Below are 13061 nucleotides of genomic sequence, written 5' to 3' on the forward strand. Positions count from 1 at the left end.
ACAGTGTCTTCCACTTTCAAACCCTCGCCTCTTCCACTCACTGCTTACTGGTTCTCTCCTCTAGTGGATGACTTCAGGATGGTGTCCCTCAAGCTGCTTCAGACGCACTTCAGGAGGGCTCTGGAGGAGGGTAAGGTGAGGCGGGTGGAGTTCCTGCCTGTTCACTGGCATGCCTCGCTCCATGGAGATGCCACTGGCGTGGACAGGTGAGTCCGTTTAACATGATTTGTACTCCAAAGTCAGGATTTGTGGCTAATACACTTTGTGTGGTGAGGTTATTGCCTGTCTGCAATGAAATGTGTGTTGGTATTTTATTTTGTCCATTAAGTACATTTGTTTGCATTTTCTTGAGTATTAAATGGTTTCTGTGAAAAATGGTATCACCACATGCTACAGTCACACTCACTTGCAAGAGAAAATAATTCTTAATAGATGCAGTAGTAAAATCTTCCACATTTATTTAAATTTTGCTTAACTTGAAAGCTCATCCTTCCATGCTTAATAGAGTAGCATACATATTGGCCTTTCCAGGGCAATTCCATCAATTTTGACTCTATTTTGCCAATGTTGAACAGTAGACTTTTTGAACCTCACACACAAAAAGACCAAAACTGCTCCTCTGACGTAGAGATGTTAATGTATGTCTATTTCGAATGGATTGTGTCCTCGAACGTATTCCGCATCTTTGACATGTAATGTCCACAGCTGTGCTGCTTTGGAAATATTTTGGCAAAGTGCATCCTGCCTCGATGGCGTCAGGTCGATGTCCCTTGAGGGCCTCCGTCGAGGGTGACGTCATCGGATGTTATAAATAAGACGTACGGCAACCGTACCCTAAGTCCGTTTTTTCCACAATATCTACTTTGATAATGTCTTCTTCTATCCCGCTGACCCCGCGGTCTGGCTTCAAAAAGTGTTGGGACTGTAAGTCCAAGATGTCCATCACAGACGTGCACCGTATCTGCTTGTGTTGTCTGGGCCAGAGCCACGACATGGACGACTGCTCGAAGTGCCAATCGTTGACTGCCAAGGCCTTGCAGGACCGTAAAGGGGAAGTTGTAGTTAGGTTGGGTATCCAAACCCTGTGAGACCCAAAAGTCTGCTGGTCTTTCCACCGACGACTCGAGGGGTGACTCTCCCCTTTGGAGGGAGTCCAGGGGCTCTCGGTCCCGGAGCGGTTCTCGCCACTTGTCAGCCTCATTGAGGCACTCCCTGAAGCAGCGTCACCGGTCACCTTACCCGTCCTCCTCGGATGATGGCTCCGCGAGGAGTGGCTTGCTCCACTAAACCTCTACTCCGGAGGAGTGGGAGGCATTCAGGGAGAAAATGCTGGAGATTTTTCATTCTCAGGGCGCTGTTCCGACCGCGCCTTCAGTTGAAGCCGGCAGGGAACGGTCCCGGTCTGATGCTCGCACGCCTTCGTGCCCGTGCTGTCAGCGTGATAATCATCGGTAACTGTCGAGGTCCCGTTCGGACAAGGCTCTGGTTGATCGCCAGAGACGTGCCAGGTCCAGGTCCTCGTCCCCGACGAGACCGTGAAAGTCTGGGAAGGTGTCGACACCATTGGCGCTGTGTCCTTCGAGGGCGGCCGTCGAGGTCTTGCCCTCGGACCGGCCCTCGAAGCAGTCTGTGCCTTTTGTCGACGTCAACGCGGTAGCAGTCGGCACCCTCGACTCCATCAGGGCCTACAGGCCTGGATTTACTGAGGGAGGCCCCTAGGGCTGTGGAACCTCTGAGGCAGGTTCTGTCTAAGACTGTGAGGCCTATTCTTGACTCCAGGCCTGCTCCTGTTCCCCGGAAGGCGTTCTTCCATTCTCTACAGAACATCTATGAGGATGAGGAGGGGTCTGATGTGGGGTTGGAGCCTTTTGATGCTCCTGGTGACACTCCTGACATGGTCTTTTCTGAAGACAGTCAGTTGGAGGATCTGCGTCAATCTTTACATGATGCCAGTGGCCTGGATACCTCTCGTGAGATGGAGTTTGGCAGGCCAGAACCTGGGGCTCATACTGACTCCTCCTATAGAACGTTGATGTCGAAAATTAGAGTAGCTGGGGTGGTCTGGCCCTCCAGCTGAATTCGATCAGGATGACGTGACAGACATTTTAGATCAGGGTCTGTCCACTGACCCAGTGTTGCCTTTTCACATGGTATTACAGAAAAGGGTGGCTGCTGCTTGGAACACCCCGTAGTCTCTTCCTGCGGTCAACAGGTCGTTGACTAACAAATACCGGCCATCCGGTAGCGACCCCAGCTACCTATCCACTCACCCCACTCCTGCGAGTTTGGTGGTTCAGGCGGCCACGGCGACCTCGAGGCAGGTGGTGTACCCCACCATCCCTCCAGATAGGGACGACTAGCGCTTCGATGGATGGGCACGCAAGGTATTTTCGGCTGGGAGTCTGGCCCTTAAATCTGCCAACTCCACCTATGGCTTGGGCAAATTTTCACACACGCTTTGGAATTCTCTTTGGCGGCAGAGCGTATTCTCGAGGGGGAATAAAGGGATGGGTTCCTTGCTATTGTACAGCATGGCAAGGATGCCATGTGTGAATCCCTTCAGTCTGGGTTGGACACAGCGGACATTGTCAGCCGCTCAATGGCTGCGAGCACCGTGATACGCAGGTTTGCGTGGTTGCGGAAGTCGGGATTTGCACCGGATGTTCAGGCCCGTCTCAACATGCCCTTTGATGGTTCTCATTTGTTTGGCAGCAAGGCTGGCAAGAGCCTTAAGAGGTTGCAGAAATCTTTGGGTGCAGCTGTGCGTTAATCTCTGCCTTTTCGTCCTAGGGGACCGCAGTGGAGGGGTTCCTTTCATTACTACTCTTTTGGTAGAGCTAGGGGAGCAGCCAGTCAAAGGGGCCACCTGTTACGCTCACCTGGTATCCACGGGGATGCCACCCAGCTGTGGGGACTCTAGTGCACTTCTCAGCCGCTACCAGGTATAATCAGCGGAGAAGTTCTGCCTGGAAAACAGGTGGGCAATGTTCAAGACTGGGCAACTGGGGTAAGAGCCTCCCAACACCCCGTATGCCCGCAGCCCCTCCCCGGACCTTTCCTCACCTTGTTATGGGTTTTGGCATGCTCTCCGTCCTGCCTTCTTGGCAGGGGCGCGTTGTCCTTTGTGGGCGAGTGCGAACTAGTTACTTCTCTGATGCAGGCCCTTTAGAGTCTTTCAGTAGGTCTTATTACTGTTATACTGTATGCCTTTCTTGGATTTAAATAATGTCTTTTCTCTCTCCTTAGATGCGTGGAAGTTCGCTGTGGAACGTTGGCTGAATTGGGACTCACTGGCAGGTGATGGTGCTTAGAGAGCTCCTTGATGCGGTAAGTAGGCACTATGCACAGCGCTATGATGCCTTGCCTTTGCTAACCTGTTGTCTTTTGTTCCCGTAGGTTGCGGTGCTCACCCGGAGCAAGAAGTCCCAAGGCGATGCTGGTCGATGGGCGACTCGTGAGGTAAGCTGCCGGCACAATTGTAAAATGTCTAATGTCCTGTTTCTCTCCTTTTGCAGATCCGACGGTCCGGGAGGCTCGCTGTTCCTTGGATGCTGTTTGCAGGAGCTGATGGCAGCTAGCGGTGGAATCGCAGGTAAGCTGCTGCTATTAACAATGTCCTTTTGTTTTTCAGATGCTGTTCTTCCGAGGTTCGCAGATGCAGCTGAACACGATGAGCATCACGTTGCAGGAAGCGTGTTATCCACGTCGGTTGTGGTTTAAATGGCATCAAGAAAGTAGTCCAGGTAAAATAGTCCCTAGGCTACCACACCCAAAACATTATACCACATAGCTTGGTTCCAAGGAGCCAAGCTATGTGGATGCCTCCATGTTGACTGGCACTGAAATAAAGTAGTTCCCAAGCACAAGTCTTCATGAAGTATGAGCCTGGCGCTAAAGGTGCCATGACTTGGCCCCAAGAGGGCCTAGGCAAAGGATGCCTAAGCTTGTTGGGGGCCTGAGCCGAGACCCCTCCTGGCCCATGGGCCTGCCGGGGGGTTTCAGGAAGTGGATTGTGACACCACCGTAAAGGTCTTTGCGGTGGACGGGGACGTGGTGCTAAAGCCGCTCAAGCAGCTGCCTCTTTGCCTTCAGGCACTGCCGCAGCCGCTCCAAAACAGTTATGAGGTCCGGTCTCATTGTTCGCCGGTTGGGGGCAGGCTGTCTCAGCATCTCGAAGAATGACGAGCCATTACTTCAGATGCGTGGGTTCTGGAGACAATAACCCACGGCTACTGCCTACCCTTCCTACAGCGGCCTTGCGACAATCCACTGAGGAATCTCTTTGACGGTTCCAGATCCGCTCCTTGTGCAGGAAATATTGACGCTGCTGGAGCAAGGCACTATAGAACTAGTGCCTGTGGCGGAGAGGAACACGGGCTGGTATTTCCCATATTTTTTGATTCCCAAGAAATACTGAGGACTGAGACCCATCTTGGACTTGCGTCGTTTCAACAAGTTCCTCAGGAAGGACAAGTTCAAGATGCTCACTCTTTCTCAGGTCCTTCAGGCCCTTCGACTTCAGGATTGGTTGGTGTCATTGGACCTACAGGATGCTTATTTTCATGTGTTGATCCATCCAAAGCACAGACAGTACCTGAGGTTCGTGGTTGGCAGCTTGCACTTTCAGTTCCGGGTCCTGCCATTCGGGTTGACCTCCGCCCGAGGGTCTTCACCAAGCTCGTGGTGGTGTTGGCAGTGTATCACAGGAGAGGGGGGGTTCACGTCTACCCCTACCTGAACAATTGGCTGATCAGCCTCCCGAACAAGCCTTGGATCATCTTAACGTCACCTGCCATTCCCTTCACAAGCTGGGATTCTCCCTCAATTTCAAGAAGTTGCATATGACACCTTCCCAACAGCTCCAGTACATCGGGGCTATGTTAGACACATCCTTGGGGAAGTGCTTGCCACCCAAGGTGAGGGCTCATCACATTGCCCAGATGGTCAACAAATTTCAGCATGCCCAGTGTCCCGGCTTGGCATCCTGCATTTTTCTGGTGCCAGAGGCCAGGCTGCGATGAGATCCCTTCAGTGGGCTCTCAGGAGGCAGTGGTCACAATTTTCAGGCAAGATGTCGGATTTCCTTCAGGTTCCGCTCACGGTCTCGCATGATCTTCTGTTGTGGGCCAACAAAGGGAATCTGATGAAGGGAGAGCACTTTTGGCCACCATGGCCGAGGTGACGGTAGTGACGGATGCTTCCCTCACAGGGTGGGGAGCTCACGCCAACGAGCTGACCGCCAGCGGTCGTTGGTCTCCTCCGTCGGAGTGAAAACTTCATATAAATCTTTTGGAGCTAAGGGCCTTCGGGCTAGCCCTGAAGGCTTTTCTGCCGTTTGTATGCAGGAACAATGTCCTGATCATGACGAACACAGTGGCCATGCATTACCTCAACAAGAAGGGTGTGTAGGGTCGCTCCCGCTGTGCAGAGAGGTGATGTAGCTCTGGTTCTGGGCGATACAGCAAGGAATCTCGCTCTCGGCAGTTCATCTGGAGAGGCAGAGCACGGTCTCCCACGAGTGGGAGTTAGCACAGGAAGTCCTTCAGGAGATCTTTGCCCTTTGGGGAACCCCTCAAGTGGATCTGTTTCGCGACCAGTGCCAACCGGAAGTGCGAGACCTATTGCTCGAGGCAATTTCCTCCGAGAGGAGCTTTAGTGGACACGTTCGTCGTGGATTGGTCATTCCCACATCTGTATGAGTTTTCTCCGATCCCCGTAATTCCTCAGGTTCTACAGAGGTTGCGAAGGTTCGGGTCCCGCATGATCCTCATTGCTCTGGATTGGGCCAGGAGAGCGTGGTACCCGGACCTACTGGAAATCTCTCTCACTCTCTCTCTCTCCCACCCACTCTCCCACTCTCTCATTCTCTGTCTCAGCCATCAAGAGGTGGAAACTCTCAACCGTCATGCATTGTTTCTGAAAGGTTGAGTTATAGGGATTGGGGCCTCCCGGATCATGTGATGCAGGTGTTGCTTTCGGCCAGGCATCCGGCAACCAAATCCCTGTACCATTGGCGTGTTTTGCAACTCGTGCAGAGGAAACAATTTCGATCCTTTTCAATGTTCCCTTCCGATGGTTCTTTCTTTCTTGCTGTCTTTGGCCCACAAGGGTCTTCAAGTGGGTACCATTAAAGGTTACCTGGCAGCGCTGTCTATTTTCAAGCGCTCGTCTGAAGAATGTTCTTACTTTAAGATTCCTTTGATTACACAGTTTCTAAAAGGACTCGCGAATGTGTTCCCGCCGTCCCCTTTTCAGGTGCCGGTTTGGGATCTGAATCTAGTCTTGAAATTCTTGATGGGTACTCCGTTTGAACCTTTGCATTCTTGTCCTTTAAGACTGTTGACCTTCAAGACAGTTTTCTTGATTGCAGTTACATCTGCTCGCAGACTGAGCGAGTTGCAGGCACTTTCGTCTAAGCGACCCTTTACTGTGTTCCACAAGGACTGGGTTGTACTGAGGGTACATCCTGCCTTCCTTCCTAAAGTAGTGTCTGAGCTTCATCTGAGCCAGAAGGTGGTATTTCCTGCTTTCTATCCTCCTCCTCATCCTAGTAAGGCTGAGGAGAGACTCCATAGGTTGGACCCTAGGAGAGCTTTGAGCTTTTATCTTTCTAGGATGACCAGGGTCAGAGTGGACGACCAACTTTTTGTGGGATACACTGGACACTGATTGGGCCAGGCTGTTACCAAACAGACCTTGTCCAGGTGGATTATTCTCACCATTACTGAATGTTACCGATTGGCTGGTAAGGACCCCCCTGAGGGTTTGCAGGGTGACTCCACGTGGCTACATCCAAGGCCCTGCAACGGGGTGTTCCTGTTGGGAACATTTGTGATGCTGCAACGTGGTCTTCCATCCACACCTTTTGTCAAGCATTACTCCCTGGATACTCTCCATGGTCAAGATATGGCCTTTGGTAAAGCCGCGCTTTATTCTGCCATCTGATTGGGCATATTCAATTTCTTCTCCCTCCTCCACTTACTGGTACTGCTTTGGGAGTCTGTCAAAGATGTGGAATACGTTGGAGGACACAATCCATTCGAAGAACAAGTTACTTACCAACTGGTAACATTCTTTCGACTGGATGTTCCCCATAACGTATTCCACATCTTTGACATCACCCTCCCAGCCTACCCCTCTGAAGAATGTCCTGTGCTATTGCAGCTTGCGTTCCCACTAGGCTATGTGCAGTCAAGGAGGCCTGGTGTGCAGTTAAGGCAAACGTTATGGAGGGGAAGAACATGAACGGATGTTACTGGCGCCGTGCGTCATATTTATAACATCCGATGACGTCGCCTTCGACGGAGGCCCTCGGGGGACATCGACCAGACGACATCGATGCAGGACGCCCGCTGCTGAAAAATTTCCAAAGCAGCACAGCTGTGGACATTACATGTCAAAGATGTGGAATACGTTGGAGGAACATCCAGTCGAAAGAACTTTACCAGTTGGTAAGTAACTTGTTCTTCTTTAAAGAAACACAGACTGAGGTAAGCAATAACTTATTTTAGGATGGCATACAGCTAACTCAAGGTAAGTGAGGATCTATCAGCAACTTAAAGGTAAGTATAACCTAAAGCAGACTTATTCTAACAGCAAGTCAGGGGAAGCAAGACCCAATTGGGGGACACTTATACATTTATATCCTAACAGGAATAGTACATCTGAAACCAACAGCATTAATTTTGGGGAAGATACGCAACCAATTCAAAGGTGAGTAAATTAACCTTCTATATACTTTTCAGAATGGCACAACACACATTCAAGGAAAGTAAGAACTTTTGTAACTGTTCAATCTTAGTTACAGTTACCAACTAACTTTCACAAGTCCACTTTTAAACACTTGCAGGGCATTTAAAAAATGAAGATCCCCTGCAAATGGAGGAGAGGAGAGCTTCAGAGAAAGCGAAGCGGGAAGCGGACCCACAGAAAGAGGCAGACAAACTGAGACAAGCTGTGTTGGAAGAGCCAAAAGCTTGCAAGCAACTGCTGGGCGGTGTACCTCACCGGAGGAGGGGGGCTCAGTACACCCACAGCGGTTGCCCTGTAGGCACAGCTGGAAGAAAGACAAAGGTGCAGGTCTGTGGGGTTGCCTTGGTTTAATCGGCAAATAGGTGAAAAGCCGGCGCGGGATCCGAACAAGAGCCTGCCTGACAGAGGAAGCCTACCCACCAGTAAACCTTCACCGCAGCTGCACGTTACACTGGTGAGTCGACCCAGAGAAGTTAGGGAGTCCTGGGACGTGCCAACAAACCTATGAAGACTTCGGAAATTATTTTAAATACAGACCAAGTAGAATTAAAGGGCTAAAGTAGTACAAATCTCCTTAAATGAGATGTCAATTTGGGGAAACTTGGAACAACCATTGCCAAAAACCAAGAGATATTAAGAAGGAAGGTGACAGACAGAACAAGCCCCCATATATGGGATGTCAATACGAGGGAAGTTGGAACAAGTAATATCTGAAGTAATGAGATCTAAACTGTAAAGTGCAACTGTGTTATGCTTGAAAGAAAGTGAACATTGTAGAACGACCTGGTGAAAGAGATGCATCACGCAGTGAACCCTTTTTTTTGGAAAGCCATACCTGACAGGAGAGTACACCAGGGGATCTGCAAGAGCCAAAAGGGGTGGGGGGGACTCCTGGCAGGGGAGTAAACCAGGAAATCATTGTGGAGCAGTTGTATGAAAAAGAAATTTTGGAATTTCAAGCAGTTCTTGAAATTAAACATTGAGCTATCCTCAAAGTAGAAAATACTTCCCTTTTGCTATACCCCAAACAGTGTTACGGAAGAGACATTTGCTTTGCCATCTTGAGGAAAGTAATATGTGAAATACATTTTCTTTAACTTTAACACAACATTGTCGGAACAGAACATTTTCAACAGTTTTCCTGAAATAGTTCAGTGGAAGGGAACCAACCCCTGGAAAAGGATTGTTTTGTTGCAATTATACATTATGATTTGTACACACTTTTGTTGAATTGAAAATGGAGACATTTACCTTGCACTTTTTGATTGTGTATGTTAGTGTGAGGGTCAGATATATTTTGGACACAAGGTCAGCTTGCTTTAGTTTTGGTTTCATAGGCGGGGACACTCTCATTAGGATAGGGGAAGATAGGCCTTTATCCAAATCCCCTTTTTCTTTAATAAAAATGACTAATGTTGAAAACATTACAACTTTGTGTCTGCCTCTCATTTCTGACCCCTCACATAATATTCATTCACTTTTAAAGCTTTATTCGGTTAGACCTTTAGCAAAACATAACCATAACAAATACGATTTATACATTAAAATTGATAGGCAGGGTTAAAACACGCACATACCATAAAAGTTGTACAAAAAGGATGCAATCTGGTTATACAAAAGGAAACTATTTAGTATAAAAACCTCCTGGAGCAGGATTGCCTCAAAAAGAAACCTCTGAGAGGAGAGCAAGCTTGCAGCCTCTTGAAAGTGTCACTTACATTATCACACAATGCCCAACAATCTACTTCTTGAGAGCCAAACACTATGCACATATCTAGCTATAGAAAATATTACCTTCTACTCCACTGAACTGGTTAAGAACAGCATGGCATCACATGTATTTCTTATATGGTCCTTACATGGTCTTGGCAAAAAGCTTAGCCTTTCATTTCAGGTCATCTTAGGAGTCATGCCAGCATTCTGAGGGGATGGTCCAGAGGGGTTCTACATTCAGCCCCATTAGCATAGATTTCACATGCCGCACCCACCCACAATTGGCTGCACTATCCAGCTTAAAGTCTCTGAGCGCATCACTTTCGGGGAGCAAGCCAGTGGCGGACCAGATTCTTACCCAGTATAGCACTGGCTTTAGAGCAATCTGTGTGGCTACGGTCCATGTCTGCAGGTCCAGAAGGATCAGTGAGGGCTTCTTTTGAATTTGAAAGGAATATTTGTATCAGATGGAATGTGAGGTATGCGCAGTATAAGAACAGTATCTAAGTTGCATCGATTACACGGGCCTCTATGATGTGTTTTTGTAGATGTGAAATTGTTAACCTTTGTCCATTGCAGAGTCCCGGTGATGGCATAAGATTGCGTAGTAGCATAATTACAGCACCTATTTTCAGTTTTAGCTTGTGAGGAGGCATTCATCCTACAGCGTTTCACTCTTAGACTGAAACTTCAGCCGGTACTTAACTGTTCATTGACACTGGAACCGCTGTGCCCAATGTGAAGAGAAGTGGGGGTGGAAAGAAGCAACTTGAAATTATTCCAAATGCGATAGTCCAAGGTGAAGTTGACAGTGGAGAACCATGCTCATTCTGTTTGTTAAAATGAAAGCTGTTGTTGAATTGGAAGGCCACACAGTGGTGCACTTTGCCGTTTGGTCAGCCGAGTGCAACCGAACACTGATACATTGCATCAGCTGAGTACAGAAACGTACCTAAGCTTTATTTATATATATATATTTCTGATGTTTGTTAATCTGCTTAGAATCACATGCTGTGCATAGGTCCGACATCCAGTGGTCACTGCGGAGTATTGCATTTTGTTTTTCGTAGTCGAAAAGGGGACGTCGACAAGGCGTGTCTGAAACACTATCCCTATAGTGACGTGCGTTGTACCCACAATCCCTCACGCGTCGAGGTCCCTCAGATTGTTTTTTTCCGCCCAGCTTCTGGTCGCCTTCACGCGGAGCTCCTCGAGAGACATTGCAACTCCTCGACCTTTGGTCGTTTTTTCTCATAATATTAATAATCCCTCCCTCGACGCAGTTGTAAGCTGTTCTCCGCCGAAAAGAATCTTCGACGGAGGGTCGAGCGGAGGAAATCCTTCGGCGCTGCCGAACACGTGGCCTGGCCTCGCAGGCCATATACAGTAGGGAGAGTGGGTTCGTGGGACATGTCTGGGTCTTTTCTGAGAATGCCTTTCCCTTTCCCCTTCCTTTCCCTTGGGGTGCTTATCGCGATTTATTGCCTCGGCTATGGAGAGGACACCCTTTAGGTTTTGCCCGCTTTGCAAAGGCAAATTTACTTGGAAGGACAAGCATTCACGGTGTAACCGCTGCTTGCCCCTCGATCACAAGGAGGAAGGTTGCGCGGCTTGTCGGCTTCTTAAGCCTAAAACTCTAAAAGACCGTAGGGTTAAAAGGTGGGCGGCCTACGCTATGTCGAAGCCAAAGGTTCACCCGCCGCTGCTACCACCGACAGTGACGAGGAACGCGATAACACGACCTCCGCTACGGAAGTCGAAACCCCCTCTAAGGAGCGCTTGCGCGCTTCGTCGTCTGTCCCCGGCCCCGACGGGCTCGGCTCACGCCCTGCTTATGGGGATGAACACCCCGGCGACACTGACGCACACAAAGACTCAAATAAGCACACAACCCACGGCTCTTCTTCGTCTAAGACGAAAAGAGCTTCGGCGCCCAAGGAGACGCAGGTTCCACCGGCGGCCTCCTCGGACCGTTCAGGTTCGAAGCCCCTCTCGCAACCGCAGCCGCGACCAGCGACTGGGCTTTCGGCAAATAAGGGCGCCGCCCCAAAACCATCGGCCGGCGCGCATCAACAGAAGGCGCATACCGCCGTAGAACGTTCGACACCCATAGCGTCGAAAACGCAAGCTTCCGCCGACAAACGAGTCGCCGACAAACGAGTCGCCGAAAGCTTGGCGAGGATCGCTGTAGCCGACGCCCAGAAGCGTACGCCGAAGAACACGTCGAGCGATACGCATAAGTCGAAAGACACGCCGAAAAAGCCCGAAGAAAGGCAGGGACTACCCCCTTCAGTCGGGGGGTCACCCAGCACACCTGAAGGTTTTTCGGAGGGCGACGGGACACTTTCCTCGACGCTTTGGGAGAGGTCGAGCCGTTTCCAGTTAGATGACTCTATTTTTCCCCCGCCAGACCGCTCTGGGGTACCCCATGAAACCATGGAAAGACTCCACCTCTGTATGGAGAGGATGGAAAGGTTTATGAATATCCAGACCTCTCAAACTCCCAAGAGGACTAGAGAAGGGCCTCAGGAGGACCCCAGGGCCAAAAATCCAAGGCTAGTCGATCCCCAGGTGGACACAGCCTCAGACTTCCATAACGTATACGACCTCACTGGGGAGGAAGAATACTTGGAGGAGGAGGATGATTTCATGGACGATCAAGAAGGACAGAACCAGGAGGAATGTCTGGAAGACAGGCCAGACATTATAGAAGAAGGCTTCCGAGAAGACACTGAAGAAGGACCTTCGCACCCCTGGCAATCCCCATCAGTGTATTCCGACACTGATGTCCTAAACCTAAATCCTCCAGACAATTCACCGGTTAGGAACACGTCTCCAATTGACGATCAGCCCACTTTCAATGCACTGTTGCGCAGAGCAGCAGCACATTTCGAACTGGACACTGGGGAGCTCTCTCCAGAATTAGACTTTGTGGAAAAAGTAATTAAAGAGAAACCCCCGGTCAGCCAGACCATTCCCCTCCTAGCTTCAGTGAAGAGAAGAATCATCCCTTCGCTGGCCACTCCCGCATTGATCAGAGGGGTCAATCCGAGAATTGAAAAACTTTTCACTCCTTCTCCCTCAGACCCGCTCTACATTAGGGGACATTCCATTCCGGATTCCCTAGTAGTATCTAATACTAGAAAGAGGGCAGGGGTACCACTTTCCACCAGTGAGGCACCCCCTGACAAGGAGGGCAAAAGGCTATATGCCCTTGCAAAAAGAGTTACTTCCTCGGCTGCCTTCTCAGCAAGAATTGCGAACAACAATTCTTTGCTTGCTAGCTATGCAGACGCGCAGTGGGCCAAACTGCGCAAGGACGCCGAGGAAGCACCGGAGCCTTTACGTACACGCCTACTTTCAACTATTGGCGAAGGAACCCAGGTGAACCAGAGCATTGTAAAAAACTCTCTGGACGCGGCAGAAACAGCGGGACGTTCCCTGGTGCAGGGAATACTCCTAAAACGCCATGTATGGCTGCGCAACTCAGGGTTTAAACCGGAGACACAGGCGTCTTTAATAAATAAACCTGTGGAAGACTCTAACCTCTTCGGAAAAGCGGTGGATGAAGCTCTAGAGATGGCGAAAAAAGAGTT

General features: G+C 49.7%; 1 protein-coding gene across 1 annotated transcript in view; it reads left to right on the forward strand.

The window, feature by feature from the left end:
- The window catches only part of SEC23IP (SEC23 interacting protein), a 449917-nt gene that overhangs the window by 206734 nt on the left and 230122 nt on the right, over positions 1-13061 (forward strand). The window contains exon 8 of the mRNA XM_069611949.1: positions 65-206. Coding sequence (XP_069468050.1) covers positions 65-206 — 142 coding nt within the window. The remainder of the gene's footprint in view (positions 1-64; positions 207-13061) is intronic.

The sequence above is a fragment of the Ambystoma mexicanum genome, chromosome 8 (genome assembly GCF_040938575.1).
Source record: "Ambystoma mexicanum isolate Mex_15411 chromosome 8, UKY_AmexF1_1, whole genome shotgun sequence".
Taxonomy (NCBI): Eukaryota; Metazoa; Chordata; class Amphibia; order Caudata; family Ambystomatidae; genus Ambystoma; species Ambystoma mexicanum.